This window comes from Martes martes (genome assembly GCF_963455335.1).
Source record: "Martes martes genome assembly, chromosome: 3".
Lineage (NCBI taxonomy): Eukaryota > Metazoa > Chordata > Mammalia > Carnivora > Mustelidae > Martes > Martes martes.
The window spans coordinates 188,056,773-188,073,576 of NC_137890.1; the positions used below are offsets into that span (position 1 = coordinate 188,056,773).

The 16,804-nt window shown below is 38.2% G+C and overlaps 1 protein-coding gene across 1 annotated transcript in view; it reads left to right on the forward strand.

Annotated features, from left to right (window-relative positions):
• DNAH7 (dynein axonemal heavy chain 7) overlaps positions 1-16,804 on the forward strand; it is a gene marked incomplete at its 5' end in the record, with an annotated part of 250,182 nt that overhangs the window by 70,578 nt on the left and 162,800 nt on the right. The window contains 6 exons of the mRNA XM_080799459.1: positions 1,837-1,977; positions 5,693-5,905; positions 9,142-9,251; positions 13,300-13,468; positions 15,650-15,752; positions 15,872-15,999. Of these exons, the coding sequence (XP_080655585.1) occupies positions 1,837-1,977; positions 5,693-5,905; positions 9,142-9,251; positions 13,300-13,468; positions 15,650-15,752; positions 15,872-15,999 (864 nt within the window). The remainder of the gene's footprint in view (positions 1-1,836; positions 1,978-5,692; positions 5,906-9,141; positions 9,252-13,299; positions 13,469-15,649; positions 15,753-15,871; positions 16,000-16,804) is intronic.

Here is a 16,804-nt window from a genome sequence, read left to right on the forward strand (position 1 = left end):
CCCTATTGTGGATTAAATATCCATGTGGATACAGATGGCTTCTTTGACTGAATTGTTTCTTATGATAACTTCTTATTTGTGGGACCACTAGGTCAAAGAGATGAGACTTCATAGGCCTTGATACATGTTGACAAATAAGATTCCCATACATGTAGTTGTAAGCAATGTAGATGAATTCCTCTTTGAGCACGACTTAGCAGCCTTGGTTATATGGTTTGTTAATTGATATGCACAGTGATAACTCATTTTTTAGGCCTAATACTATTACAACTACTATTTTAATTTTTTTTTTTTTTTACCAAAGCACTTAGGAAAGTTATTTTGGTTGCTATTCCAGAGCGTTTAGATGGGGTAGAAAGGAATTGTGTAGGAAGTATCTTCCCTAAATGTTTATGTAAAAGTTTGTGTTACTGAAATATGTTACTCAACTGCAGCATAAAGTACCACAAAGAGAGATATGTGTGTTACTATATTTTACTGTATGTATTTGCATTCTGTCAAGCATGCTTAAATTAAGTGAATTTGGGGTCATTTGTTAATTTAAAAAGTCATGTTCTTGGCATGTTTGCCCCTTTATCTTACTAGATTATCATGTGTATGTTATTTCCAATATATATAAAAATTCATATATGTATATATACATATATTTATATATGGTGCACATAAATATATCTTACACACAATATTGTACAACTTTTCATAATCATATTTCTCCTCATCCAACTATGTAGAAATTGTGATTTAGATTTTAATGTCTTCCTCTTGTTCTTTCCACACTTTCTATCTATCTCTTGTACTTCCATTCTAGAACACGTATTTACTCCATCCTTGACATTTCTGTACAGCCCCTTCCATTTTCTGTGTGCCTCCCATCTCTCAGTTGTTTATTTTCACCTGCCCTTTCTGTGGCTCCTTCCAGCCTTTGAAATTTTCTTTGTTATCCATAGCCAACACTGCCCTTCATCTCTGTTCAGCTCCATAAATATCTTGCTAGACTAGAAATCCAGAATGGTTCATACATCCTTTATGTATTTCTCAGAACAATCTTATTTTGACAGTCTTCTCTGAAATCAAACATTAAAGTGGGTATCACCTCACAGGCAACATTACTATTTTTGGTTGATACACAGAAAAGATTAGAATGTTTCTCAATGTACCTGGTGGAAAAAGTAGATATGTCAATCCACTGAAAACATATGGAGGAGAAGTACATGAGTTTGACATAAAACATGTAGCAAAGAGCATAAATAAGACTTCTTGACATTCTTGGTACTTAACTCTCCATAAATGAATTATACACCTGAGCTTGTCATCATTGCCTCGGGCACCTAACTACGGATTAAGAAGTGAGGTCTGGAAACACAGAATGAACTTGAGAGGAGTTGTGTGGTTTGCCTCAGTGTGCGTGTATTCATGAGCCCATGGCTGAATGGGGATCTGATGAAGTTCAAAGAAAATTATTGTCTATTTGATAGATTTGACAGATCTCATTTGGAATGACTTAAATTTATATTTCAAAATAAAATTGCTTGTGCTTAATCAATCCAAAAGCATCTAAGATATCTGCAGCTACAACTGGTCAAATGAATATTTGATGTAATATGGTGCACATAGATTGATCACGTATCAACAAAATAAAATGCTATGTAATGTATTTTTTCTGTCATGGATAAACTTGAATTTAAATTGTCTAACCACTGCTTTGAGTCCTTGTAATTGACTAAGATGTAAAAAGTTGAACAGTATGAGTTAATCTGTTTAGGAGGTTAGCTCTTCATTGTTTAGCTCACTCAAGTAAACTGTAAAATGATCCTTCACATTTTTCTTTCCAATTAGGTAATCAGAGCTGCAATGCTTGCCTATACACAAGATATGCGAATTAACTGGGTGAGAGATTGGCCAGGACAGACCGTGCTCTGTGTATCTCAAACCTTTTGGACGATGGAAGTACAAACAGCTATTGCAACAGGACAAGAGGTACGTATATTATTACCCCCAGGTTTTTCAGCATTTTTTCAACTACTACTATTGCCAGAATACACTAATTATAAAAAAACAAAATAAAGACAGTCCTCTTAAAAGGGTACTTGAGCCTCAATCCTGTACGTTTTTGTACCTTTAGAAATAGAATGGTGGGGCATCTGAGTGGCTCAGTAAGTTAAAGCCTCTGCCTTCCGCTCGGGTCATGATCCCAGGGTCCTGGGATCGAGCCCCGCATCAGGCTCTCTGCTCAGCAGGGAGCCTGCTTCCCTTCCTCTCTCTTTGCCCGCCTCTCGGCCTACTTGTGATCTCTGCCTGTCAAATAAATAAATAAAATCTTAAAAAAAAAAAATAGAATGGTAATAGAAGTAAGAAACTTCCTAAACTCAGAAAGATGAGGAGGAAAAATAATGTAATTCTCTTTTATGCCTTGAGTAAAACCACCCTATGAAGACAAAATATTGGTTGAATAATTTTGACTGCTTTCATTTTTATTCTTAATGTATTGATTTTTGAATAATATTTTGAGTGATGCTTAATTTTAAATATTGTAATATATTTGTTATACTAATTTAATAATATTAACTGGATTGCTGTTAGTAATTAATAACAGAAACCACAATTAGCACAACATTCCCGTCCTTGAGATAGGATATCAAGCTGACTGATGCAATGTCTGATGGCAACTGGAATGTAGCCGTCATAGATCTTTTGTTTAAAAGCATGAGATTTAAATATATTTTTGACATGGAGTTTGGTATTATTGTCTTTAGCTCTAAGGTACTGTTGAATGCTGATAGTGTTAAGGTTTGAGAGAAACTAATGTTCTCTGTAAGCGGGCAGACCCCAGAGAGGAAGGAGCTGAGTGATGCATGCTTAGTTCTGTCAAACTTAGCAACGAGTCATTTATTTCTATTCCGTGGAAAGGAATAAGGGCATAGGGGAAATCAGGGGTTTCCCAGAAAAAGCCTGTCTTCATGGAACACAGGCCATTGGGGAACAGGGGTTTCCCTCACAGCAGTAAGCTCTTGGAGTTACTTCTGGGCTCTTGGCTTCTAGCACCATATGCATTTTTCTTTTTGTTCAGTGAGTCTAGAGAATTCATTTTCTCTCTTTACTTCTAAGCTACCCCTCATCAATCTCCCCACACAGAGGGTTTCCTCTATCACCAATGTAGGCTACTGGGGCGACGTGGAGCCTCCTGGGTCTTCCTCCTTGCTCGCTCGTCAACTCTCCAAATCACGATACTAACTTTATCGCTCACCACTGTGGGGACATAGTCTGCAGGGAACAAAGAAGTAACTGTGAGCAGATTAGACAAATTTGTGGGCATCTTCCAAATTTCTTCAGTTTAAATGCGGTGTTTATCAAACCTCTACTCCTCCCTCAAGTCCATGTTTATCTTTGGTCTCACTCTAAGCGATCTGCAAAAGGCAGGAGTTGACATCTAGCATTACATGGAAATGATAGCTTTTTCATGCTTCCGGTTATCTCCCAAGCAAAATTTGAGTCTCGAGTGACATGTAGTTTAGGTCACGCCCATGACCATGCGTCCTCTGCTCAAAGCTATCTGCCCGTAATTCTTATCACATTGCATACAGATACAAAGAGGAGTTTTGTTTTGTTTATAGCAGAGATTGGGTTATTTACTGACTCATTTATCAGTCTATTCAGTTTTTCTCTGCTCGTGTTACATGATGCAAGTATGGAGTCATTCACAGAGAAAGGCGAGATGAGAACCCGTGCTACTTGAGGGTGATTCAGTGTCACAGACTCAAAAGTTCTGTAAAACCATGGCTTAGCGAGACTTAGCAAGTTACACCTCTGTTTGCTGCTTGCCGGACTGCCCTCTTCTGTTGCATTTTATGGTGCTTTCATAGCTAAGTTTCAGGATATGAAATTAAGCTTTGTATGTGTCCTAAAAAATTAATTCCTGTTCATCTGCTTGCGACTGCCCTGTTTCATGAAGCCTTTGATCCCTCTCTGCGTACCTTGTGTCTGCTTGTCTTTCATCCATGTTTAGGCCATTCAAGTTCTGTAGCAGCAACATGAAAGGCTCATGTTTTAGTATTTTATAGCCCTGATGGTGTTTTAAAAATTTAACATGTAGTTTTATCATGGGAGGCTAGCATATGTTTTAGTATTGTATGTGTTGATCATTTTTCCCCTAATTAATGCGTGGTTCACATTTGAAACTGATGACTTTGGTAGAGCTGGAGACTCTTGGCAGCCTCTTGGGGCACTGGATACTTCCACTCTCCGCAAACATCCCAAGTTGTCTGGAGCTTGATGTTACGGAAGCCCTATGTGTTACACTGTCATGCTCCCAGAGGACCTGTCTGATTTATTTATGCAGCGAATGGTGATTGTGGAACCAGTCTGTGTGAGGCGTGAGAGGGACTGTAAAATGAATGAAAGAATCGCTGCTATCACTGAGCTCAGGATATGGCAAATATTGATGTGATTTTGAGTCATTGTATCATTGCATATGTAGAAGGATCTACGTATGATAAAAATATTTGATTTCAGATAGGGTTTATTTTGGCAGAATATAATAGTAGTTACCTTTAGATTCATTTGTTCACTTCCTGTACAGAATGGTTCACAAAGAGGAAAATGTAACAGAAATGCTATCAATATCATGATTTTTTCCCCTATCTCTCTAATCTGAATTATCATTGATTCATATAATATTATTCCTAAAGAACTCAGTTTATCACAGTTTGAAGTTAAATTTTCATTCTAAATCTGGTTTCCTAGTATAGGAGAAAACATTCTGTACCTGTGTGTAGTAATAAATTCTTATGGACATATAATTTGTACTGTCAGGTCTAAACATTAAATTTTTATTTTATGTTTTGTGTTGAATTATAGGATGTAAGAACCAATAAGGTTCACATGATCCTGACTTTTACTGATGAGAAAACTAAGATGTGCCCAATGGTGTGGCTTAGGTTCTTAGGATCAAATTGGTTCTTACTAATTTATATGTTCAACATACCTAAATTCACTAATTGATTCCAAGAATTTAAACACTTACATCTACTGAAACATAGGTGGGACAGAAGTGTACGTTTACTGCTTACGAAGAGAATTAATAGCCATCGATCAGGTAAATAATATGAAGGCAACAGTGTTCAAGCACCAAACTTTTGAAAACATTACCTCCTTAAAAATAAAGATAGAATCACTCAAGGACTGAGAAAAGTGCCCCTTAGAGAAACAGCTTGCAGTCTCCAGCCTGGTCCTTTAAACTTTTTCTCGTTCTTGGAAATGCTTCCTTGTGGTTACATCACTACCAGTTACCATTGCTCGGGGTCCTCCAAATGCAGCGAGAAGCACTGTTTCCCTCCCTCTGCCTGTATAGCCGTTCCTGGGAAGAACGATGATTGGCTCAGGCCGGGCCACACCTCCTCCCACCCTCGTTATCAGGCCGTGGGGGAAGGGGACGGACAGCTCCCCCGGACCACGGAGCGGACCGGACTGGAAACAGACCTGGAAAGGACGATGAGTAGACACAAACCACGTGCGTCCACTGCATCTGGCCAGATTGCCCTTGTTCAGCTAATGCTTTGGTAGCAAGAAAAACAAATTATTTTAAAATTAGGTCATATGGGGGAAAAATGTACAGAAATACTCTATTCAGACTAGCTCAAAATGTTTTTGTTCAGAAAAATTCTGATTACCATAATTATATCTCATTTTCTTTCAGGCTCTTGAGCAATACTTGGAAAAATGTAACATGCAGATTGATGATATTGTGACTTTGGTCCGTGGCAAATTGTCCAAGCAGAATCGTGTTACTCTGGGAGCCCTCGTGGTGCTGGATGTCCATGCTAGAGATGTCCTCACGACACTTGTGAAAAAAAAAGTTAGTGATGAATCTGACTTCGAGTGGTTAAGTCAGCTTAGGTACTACTGGCAAGTAAGTGATATCACTGCATGTTATTACATGACAATTTCAGCTCATAGCTTTTTAATTTGTGCTTGCTTCCTCACATGGGAAATAGTATCAGTAATACAGGATTTTTTGCTGACGGCTGACTATACCCACACAAGCATTCTCCAGACTAAAGATTAAGGCAGCCAAAGACTATGTATCATCCATACAAAAAACTATATCTTTATCTATACCCAAATCCATACTCAAATGTATAAATACATATACATAGAGACACACACACAAATTGAGTGATTATAAAAAAATTACTCATTTTAAATGAGTCATTATGTTTGCTGAACCTGTAAAATACCTGAACTGGGCAGTTTAAAATTACATTTTTAGATTTTTTTGATATACCTAAAGAATATTTAAAAATTAGACTTCTATTGTGATTTAACCATGAAAGTTTCCTCTTGCTGATCAACTGAAGGAACTGTAATCATGATCCGGAAAGAAGGCTCTATCAGGACACGTGGGTGGGTGGTGATGGCGGTCACGACCGGGAAGGCAGGAGGAGTAGAACTGTTACAAAGTGGGGCCAGTTGAGAGTGGGAGGAAGCTACTGAGGAGGTCTGGAGATACGGACTCAAAAATTCTAAGCAGATTCACCTCTGTGAAAGGCTTAAAGGTGTGGAGTGGGAGGAGAAAAGGTAAGGACCAGACCCCTGGAAAACCATAGGAGAGGAAGTGGATAAGAGCTCCCTGTGGAGTAATTTCAAATGCCAGACGCTTCCTTTACCAGATTTATGACCTGGGCAAGTTACTTACTGTCTGTAAGCATCCATTTTCTTACCTGCAAAATGGCAGTAATATAATACCCACTCTGAAGTGAAAATGAATTGAACAACTAATTATAAATATAGGAGAACCATGAACTATCAGAGAAATTTTTTTTTAAAAATCCCCACTTATATCAAAAAGAATAAAATACCTAAAAACAAACTTAACCAAGGTGGTGAAAGACTCGCACACTGAAAACTCTAAGATGTCGGTGAAGGAAATCGAAGAAGACACAAATAAATGCGAAGGTATTTTGTTCTTGTGGATTGGAAAATTAATGTTGTTAAAAAGTTCCTACTACTCAAGACCATCTACAGATTCACTGCAATCCCTGTCAAAATTCCAATGGCATTTTTCACAGAAATAAAACAGTCCTAAAATTTGTGTGCAGCCGTAAAAGGCACCAGAGAGGCAAAGCAGTCTTGAAAATGAACAGCAAAGCTGGAGGCATCATGCTCCCTGATTTCAAATTATATTACAAAGCTAGAGTAATCAAAACAGAATGGTATTGGCATAAAAACAGGCACGTGGGTCAATGGAATAGAACAGAGAGCCCAGAAGTACACTTAGGCATATATTTCAAATAATTTATGACAAAGGAGCCAAGAATATACGATGGAGAAAGAAACGTCTCTTCAATAATAGCGTTGGGAAAACTGAGCAGCCACGTAGGAAATACTGACACTGGGCCGCTGTCGCACATCATACATGACGATGAACTCAAAATGGATGAAAGACAGGAAAGGAAGACCTGAAGTCATAAAACTCCTAGGAGAAAACATAGATGTGAAGCCCCTTAATTCAGTCTTGGCAATGATTTTTTTTTTTTTTTTTTGATCTGGTAACAAAAGCAAAACAAACAAGTGGGACTACATCAAACTAAAAAGTGTCACCCAGCAAAGGAAACCATCCACAAAATGAAAAGACAGCTTCCTGAATGGAAGAAAATACTTGCAAATCGCATCTGGTAAGGGGTTAACCTCTAAAATATATGAATAACTTCTACAACTCAATAACAAAAACACAAAGTACCTGTTTTGAAAATGGTCAAAGGAGCTGAATCGACATTATTCCAAAGAAGACATACAGACGGTTAACAGGTTCACGAAAAGAGGCTCCGCATCGCTCACGGTCAGGGAGAGGAAAATCGAAACCACCACGAGAGAGCCTGTCGCAGCTCTCAGAAGGAGCATTATCAAAAGACAAAAGATAACAAAGACTGGTAACGGTGCGGAAGGGAGAACCGTTGTGCAGTGTTGGTGGGAATATGAATTGGTGCGACCACTGCGGGAAACAAGATTGGGTCTCCTCAAAAAATAGGAAATAGAACTATCCTATGATCCAACAATTCCACTTCTGGGTATTATCTGAAGAAAACAAAAACGCCCGGAAAGGTATATGCTCGCCCATGTTTACTGCACCAAGATTTTACAATAAGATACAGCAACAACCTGAATGTCCATTGACAGGTGAATGAGTAAAGAACATGTGGTATATATGGAAATGGGATATTATTCAGCTGTTAAAAAATGAAATCTTGCCATTTGCAACAATATGGATTGACCTCGAGGACATTGCACTAAGTGAAATGAGTCAGACACAGACAATATGATCTCAAATGTGCAATTTAAAACAAACCAGGCCCACAGACATGGTGCGCAGATTGGTGGTTTCCAGAGGCTGAGAGTGGGAAGGTGGGAGAAATGGGGGAAGGGAGTCAAAAATTACAAACTTCTAGTTATAAATAAGTCATGGGCATGTGATACACTGTATGTTGACTATAGTTAATAATACCATATTGCGTTTTTAAAGTTGCTAAGAGTAAATCTTAAAATTCTTATTATAAGAAAACTATACTTACATATGATGATAGATCTTACCTGGACTTACTGTGATTATTTTATAATATACATGAATATTGGGTAATTATGTTTATAGTTGAAATTAATGCTATATGTCAATTATACCTTAATTTAAAAAGCTCTAGCAAGTAAAAAGAAAAGAAAATACAGGAGAGAAAAGGAACAAGTATATTTTCCACAGATACCAATGGAAAAAATTGCAGCCAGTGACTTCAGACTTATCCAAGGAAATTAGATATTCAATTCTTCTACTGAATTAATGATGTCTGAGTGGAATTTTTTTAAGGATTTTTAATTTATTCATTTGAGAGAGCAAGAGCACTAGGTGGGGGGAGGAGCAGAGGGAGCTGGAGAAGCTGAGCAGGGAGCCCGACTCCGGTCATATCCCAGGACTCTGGGATCACGACCTGAGCCGAAGGCAGACGCTTAACTGACTGAGTCACCCAGCTCCCTCTGAAAAGTGAATATTAAAGATGTCGTGTCTAACTTGACAGTTATTTATTAAGGAGTTTGAGATTTCATGTTACTTAAAATTTTGTTATTTAAATTAACTTCATTTTCTCTGATTTCTCCTAGGAGAATAATTTAGAAACAAAGATGATCAACGCTGGCTTACGGTATGGATATGAGTATCTGGGTAATTCCCCTCGGCTGGTTATCACTCCACTCACTGATCGATGTTACAGGTAAACTCGCTAATTTAAGGGTCTATTGGAAATAAATTTCACCCTTAGACCACTAAATCTTTAAAAGAAACAGACTATCTTCCACTGGGCAAATGTATCCTATGTTACCTTTTCCTAGACTCTTAATATGTTTCTCAACTTGACCTTCAATTTCTCTTTCTCTGCTGGCTTTTTCCTCTTAGCTCTGGAGCGAAGTGTTGCCCAATATTGCTATTGTTATTCGCATTGTGCATTTCATCTTTCTTCTTGAAACTTTCTCTTTGTTTTGGATCCTTTGAGGCAGACTGCTGCTTCGCCTGAAACACAGAATTTTCTAGATTTCTGTTTTCATGGGGTGCTTTGTCTCATGCTTCATGGTTTCCCAAACGCTCAAGCCCACTTGTAGGCTTTAATAGCCTACATTCTGAAGATCCACAAGTCTGTATCTCCAGCCAAGGTCTCTCCTGTAAACTTGTGCCGCATGCTTTCTGGGTATCTCCATTAGGTAACTCATAGGTATTTACACTGAAATTTTTTTCCATCATGCTTCTGAATAATAAAAGGGCTTTAACAACTTTAATCCTACTTTGCATCTCCCATATTCCGAATTGTATCAAGAACTATATTAAAGTGCTATTTTTTTCAGATGGTTGAAGTCCATTTAGGTCTAATATCAAAGCCAACATCTTTCATCCACTTTAAAACTCCCCTTCTCTCCCAGCTTGAGCTTGACACAAGCCCAAGGCCTTCATGTTGGGGAGGCAAACGTGGTCAATCTTTTGTCAGTTTTTTTTTTTTCTTTTGTCAGTTTTATCCCTGTCCTTTGCATTCATCCCTCCATAGCTCACCCGTGGCTCCTCCAGTCTTGGGGGTAATCGAGGAGGGGAGAAGCAAAGGGAAGAGGTGGTTTCCTGGGTGACAAGTGTCTTGTGTGGCAACTATCTCTTGGCTGTTTAGTGTCCTCGACGAAGATGCAAGCTTAGATGTACCAGATCTCCCACGGGATATTTATGTGGGTTCTTTGGAAATCCACCCCCCCGCCCCCCGCCAACTACCAGTCACCTGTGGAAAAAGCCTTCTCTGGTGGCTGCTGGCGACTTGCTTCAGCCTCTCGCTGAGGTCAGCTACACACGGATGCTCACCTTGGTGTCTTCTCTGGTGTTAGGTGGGCCTCCTCCACAGAGTCCCATTCAACATGACCCAAATCTAGCTTCCTTCTGGTGGGATCTAGAGCTGGTCAGATGATAAATACACATTTATTTCACCAGTAGTAGGACTACATTTCTCTTACTGTCACTGTTTTCCCCAGCTCTGCCCTCAGGAATAGCTATAGGCATCTCTTGACTTGAAATATTTTAAGTTGTGATTGCACTCGCAGTTCCTGTGTTACACAGACTCCAGGGGTCAGTGAGCCAAGGTTTCTGACGAGTTCTCTAGAGCCCCTCAGGTAGTTTGGGAGAGGGGCAAGTGCGTTCTTCTCTACAGAGGGACCAGAAATGAACAACACACTAAGAGCTCTTTCCAAAGATCTTTACTCTTGACCTCTCTTTTACAAGCTTCCTAGCCACTTTCTATATGCCCTGGTGCTAGGTGACCAATGTTCCTATCTGTAAGATAAGATGATCTGGCATAGACTGCTCTATTTATATTCTGTTATGTATTTTTTTACATCTGATATTTATATGTATTTACTAAAACTTTATCATTGTCTTAACTCACCATTGCTTCTTCCTTTGCCTTCTTTCTGGTTTCCTTTTTCTTCTTACTAGGTAAGATCCTTTAGTAATAGTTTCAGCGAGGCTCTGCAAGTAGTGAGCTCTAACAATCTTTGTCTAAAAATGCCTTTTTAGATGAAATGTGGTCTTCATTCATTTATTAAATGATAAGATAGCTAGGTATAGAACTGTGAGTGAACCCAATTTCCCCTCAGGTCCCTGGAGATACTGTTCTCCTGGCGTTCATCGGTACTGCTCAGTTGTCCGTTCCTGCGATTCCTTTGTAGGTAATTTTTTTCTATCGTGGTTTTTAAGATTTCCTCTGTGTTGTTGAGGTTCACTGTAGTGTTACTATATGTGGGTGAGTTTTTAATGTATCCCACTTGAGACTTTTCAGTTCATATCTTTCTTCAATTCTGGCAAATTCTCAGCCATTCCTTTTTATTTTTTTATTTGGGTGGGGGAGGGGGGAGGGAGTAAGGAGGGGAGAGAGAGAGAGAGATGGAGAGAGAGAATCTTAAACAGGCTCCAGGCCCAGTGCGTGGACCCTGAGATCAAGAGCTGAGCTGAAACTAAGATGAAACTAAGATGCTTAACCTGCAGAGCCACCCAGGTGCCCCACAGCCATTGCTTTTTAGATTTTGCTTTTTTCCTGTTCTCTTTTTTTTCTTTGTCTCTCAACTTTTCTAATATCCCATCTTGGTCTCTTCCTGGGTGATTTCCTCATATTTATTTTGCGCATAATTCTGCTCTTTATGTTTACTCTGCCATTTAATCTGGTAACTTTCTAAAAAGTCCAATAACTGTATTTTTCATTGCTAGATTTCAAGTTTTCTCTTTTACGAAACTGATTTTTCTCACAATTTTCTTATGTCTCTTGCTTTTTTGAAAAAGATTTTATTTATTTTAGAGAAAGAGAAAGTGGGTGGGGGGGAGGAACAGAGGGAGAGAGAGAGAGACAGAGAGAGAGGGGAAGTCAAGCAGGTTCTGCGTTGAGTGTAGAGCATGATGCGGGGCTCAATCTCACGACCCTGAGACCATACCTGAGCCAAAACCGAGAGTAGGACACTTAATCAACAGTCACCCAGGTGCCCCTGTCTATTGCTTTTTATTTAAGATTTCATTAAATAGACCATCAGGAAACCCGAGTACCATTTATATAGTAGTTCTCCCGCACCTTTGTCCGTCTGTCACTGCAAGTGTGACTCTTAGCTTTGATCTCTCTCTCTCTCTCTCTCTCTGTAGTTTTACTTATGAGCTCATTTTGGGAAAGGCTTGTTTTCTCAGCTGTGGAGGTGCCGGGTGTGGAGCAGTGTCACATTTATCTCTTAAAAGAGCTTTAGGGTTTTCTTTAGTCCAAAACAACATTTCAGTGTTAATTTCTCAGTTTGGGTTCATGTGCCCATGGATACTGAAAATTTTGGCCCTACCCCCACGAAGGATTTCCACGGGGTGCTGCCATGAAGGGTAAGCTTCCTATCTCCTCTGTAGTGGATCTTTGTCTTTCTCGAGTAGGCTGCTGGAGTAATTTTAGTTTCCATTTAGAGATAAACCAGCTTTCCAAGGCTTCTGGGTTTATATACATGAATCCATTCCAGCTCTGCACCTTACTCAATATAAGAATTTTTCTGTTCGGGGGCATCTGTATGGTGCCATTGGTTAAGCGTCCAACTCTTGGTTTTGGTTCAGGTCGTGATCACAGGGTCACAATCTCACAGGTGAGATTGGGCCTCGTGTCGGCCTCTGGGCTCAACATGGAGTCTGCTTAAGACTCTCTCTGTCTCTCTCTGATCCCCGCCCCTCCTTGCTAGATCTCTCTGTCAAATAAATAAATCTAAAAAAAAAGAAAGAATTTTTCTGTTTCCCTGTGGTTGTAAATACACTTGTGTGCGTTTGTATGCAGATCCCAAACCAACACGCGCCTCTCTAGCTTTAGCACTCAGTTACCGACAGCTTTGCCTTCCCTCTTCATGGGTGATTTCTCTTTCATTCTTTCGAAATGGCTGGTTTTTCAAAAGTCACTATTTGGACTTTTCTGTGGGAGCATTTCTGAGTGCTTGCAGTTGCGGGGATGGGGTGGTTTGGCGTCAGCAGAATTCCCCGTTTTGACCGGAGTCAGCGTTGAATTCCAAGTGTGTTTGCTCTGATTCTGTCATATATAATCAGTGCTTCAGAAGTGAAATACAGTAACAGATAAAGTAGGCCACCGTCAGAGATTCTCAGAGGTTCATGGGAAGGAAGAAATTATTGAAGAGGAAGTGGAAAACGGCTCTCAGTTTAAACTTCTCCTCTTTGCATAATATGTATTAAAAACGACATTATTCTATAAAGATTGCTTATTTCTCCTATTTCAGAACCTTGTTTGGAGCCCTTCACCTGCACCTTGGAGGAGCACCGGAAGGGCCAGCTGGCACTGGAAAGACCGAAACTACCAAAGATTTAGCAAAAGCAGTGGCCAAACAATGTGTTGTTTTCAACTGTTCCGATGGGTTGGATTATCTGGCGTTAGGAAAATTCTTTAAGGTTGGAATTGACTCATTTCTTTACAAAATAACAGCTCAGAGAGGGAAGTTATTTATAATGAAACATAATTTCATGCAAGTAAAAGACTTACTGTGAGTGAAGTAAAATTAAAGCACTATCTCTATTCTCCAGAGAGGTGGGGTTATTTCAAAAGCTTACCGGAGAAGGAGCTCTACCCGTGTCTCCAGTCCCTGCCGCTGTGGGTCAGTATGACTGATAGGTAGGAGGGCTGTGCCTTCAGTATGTCGAGGCCGCTAAAAATTTGAGAACCACGACATCATGTAAAGACTGTGGGAAATCTAAAGCCTTTAACCTGTAGCTTTTATTATTAACCAGTTAATGATTCAGTAATTTACTTTCATAGATACTCTCTAGTTAATCTTTTGTTGCAAACTTAAAATCCTTGTTGGGTTTTTTTTCCTTATACTGAGTCGGATTCCCATTCTAGGCATCTGTAAGATTGCAAAAGAGGAATTAAAAATGTAACATTCCTGTCTATAAAGCTGTGACCGTCTGGTCATTTTAGCCCTTTGTTGCTAACTGGCTGTTATTCTTTAAAATGTTAGCTGGAACAGTTAAACGCAGAATTATCCATTTGGGATTATAGGTTCTGTTTATTTGTTTATGTCTGTTTTTCTGTAAAGATTCTGTAATTCTGATTTTTTAAGATTCTTTAATTATTTTCCAAAATTTCTTCAGAAAAGGTAACGTTTAAAAAGAAATCCAAACTAACAAAAAATATATATACCAATCCTACCCTATACAGTAAACTGTTCCTGGCTGGCATAGGCAAGGTTATTTTATAACAGATTTGGAATATAAAAAGTCTTTATATTTGTGATGCTGAAACAACTAGGATAAGATTTTAAAAGTCAAAATTATAATAACATATCAAGAAAACATTTGAATGACAAATGACCATTTTAATCATACTCTGTAATGATATACAACCTTGTTATAATGATTTTTAAGAAAGAATAGTACGTCAAAAAGAGTCTCTGTGTAGTTTAGTTTGAATAACCATTATATTCCTAAACATTTAAGAAAAGTCTGGCACGTACTACTCAATTTTTGAATGATATTCTTAATTCCTTGATACAGATTCATATACTTTTAGTATTAAAGTTGCTTACTGATAAGTATGTGTTGGTAATATAGATACTTTGTGTGAGGATCATGCTGAATAATAGGGTACAGGATCAAAAAAGACATGGGAATTGCTATTAATTCTGATAACTATTTGAATATGTGACTTCATAAGTATTTTTTGTTCTCTGTGGTTTCTAATCCTCTTATTATATATAGAGATCAAAGTCATAGTAGCTAATAAAAATGTGCTATTCTTTGAAATGGACAGAGTTTTCATTTAATTCAGTGTGGTTCAGTGGATGGAACTGTGTACAAATCCAAGGTCAGCCTCTATTAGCTCTGTGGCCTTGTACTAATTACTTAACATCTCGTACGATACAGTCTTAGTTTCTTTGCATGAAAGATACATGCATCATGCCTGAAACATACCAGCTACTCAGTGAAACATATCTATGTATACACACACACCCCCCCATATGTGGGTGTATATATACACACATACAATCTACAGAATGCAGATTCAATAAATATTAAATTGATTTTTTTAAGTAAATTTGAATTTGGCTGAGCTACTCAAGCTTGGTGGTCCAGTTTTCTTTAATGCCCAAATGGCACATATTTGTGGGTAGCTGTGAGTTAGAAGTACAAACTGGGGCCTCAAACTGTGTAAGTTGTCTATTAAGGGGCTCAGACCACAAAATAGTCTCATTAGCAACAGAAGTCATCTTATTTAGAGAATTATTACAATCTATTCTATGAAGTTCATATAGAAAAAGCAAACAAAATCAACTTGTACATAAAAAGCAAGAAAGACTTTGAGATTACAGGTATACATCTAAATGTCAAAAGATACACAGAAAGTAAAAAGCTATCAATCAAATGGACAATTTTCCAATTGATCAAACTCCTTACTCCTGTAGAATAATGGATTTCTAAAAAAAAATAATAATATGCTGTCTTTAAAGATAAAGGTGAATAAGCAATTTCCTTGATAGGATATTAAATCCTTGAAAATATCAGGTGAAAATGCAACATTTCAATGCTATATTTAATCAGATAAAATTGAAAAATTTCATTACTCTTTTCTCCCAGGGACTCTTATCTTGTGGAGCCTGGGCTTGCTTTGATGAATTTAACAGAATTGATTTGGAAGTACTGTCTGTGGTTGCTCAACAAATTCTTACTATCCAAAGAGGTAATGGACTGGTTTGTCTTTGCATTATGTCAAAACAGTAGAAATATGGAAGATGACAGATGGCAAAGTTGCTTTTAAATGTGGAATTGCTAAGTCATTTCATTCTTGATGACCCACAGGTATTAATGCAGGTGTCGATATACTAGTGTTTGAAGGAACTGAGTTAAAACTTGACCCTACATGTGCTGTCTTTATAACCATGAACCCTGGATATGCTGGGCGATCAGAACTGCCGGATAATCTGAAGGTACAGAAGGGCCAATTAGATCATCTGCTTCCTTTCTGTACTATACTAAGTTAATATGTAAAAAGAGAGGACATGCTCTCCTTGAATTTTATGCAAAATATTTGCTTTGGACATTGTATTTTAGAAAACTGTTTCAGAAAACAATTTTAATTTTTTAAAGATTTTATTTATTCATTAGAGAGAGAGACAGAGCACAAGCAGAGGGAGGGGCAGAGGAAGAGAGAGAAGCAGGCTCCCCACTGAGCTGGGAGCACGATGTGGGGTTCGATCCCAGGACACTGAGATCATGATCTGAGCCGAAGTCAGATGCTTAACCACCTGAGCCATCCAGGTGCCCCTTGAAAATCATTTTTAAAGCTTTGAATACCATTAAAAAATGAATGAGGAAAGTGGATGCAACTTCCAAACTGACATTTAAAGACTGATAATTATGGAAAATTAGAAAATATAAGAAATGCTGAAAAAGATACCCATTCTATTGCTTACTATATTGTATCCTGCAGTTTTAAATATCTTTTAAAAGGCAAATTTTAAGTGAATCCAGCAGTTGTGAATGGTTTTTTTTTTGTTGTTTTGTTTTGTTTTCAGGTTAATATTATGAGAGTTTTCCTATTGTTACAAGCACAATTCAAACTGTAAATAAATTTACGGAACTGCATCTTACTGTTGGTCACTTAGGTTGCTTTTAGTTTTCCTTCATCATAAATAATATTGCAATGGGCAATTTTTACTTAAGACTTTTGTCTGTTTTAAAATATTTCCTTAAATATGGTCATAGGACAAAGAACTGTGTTGCTAAGTTGCC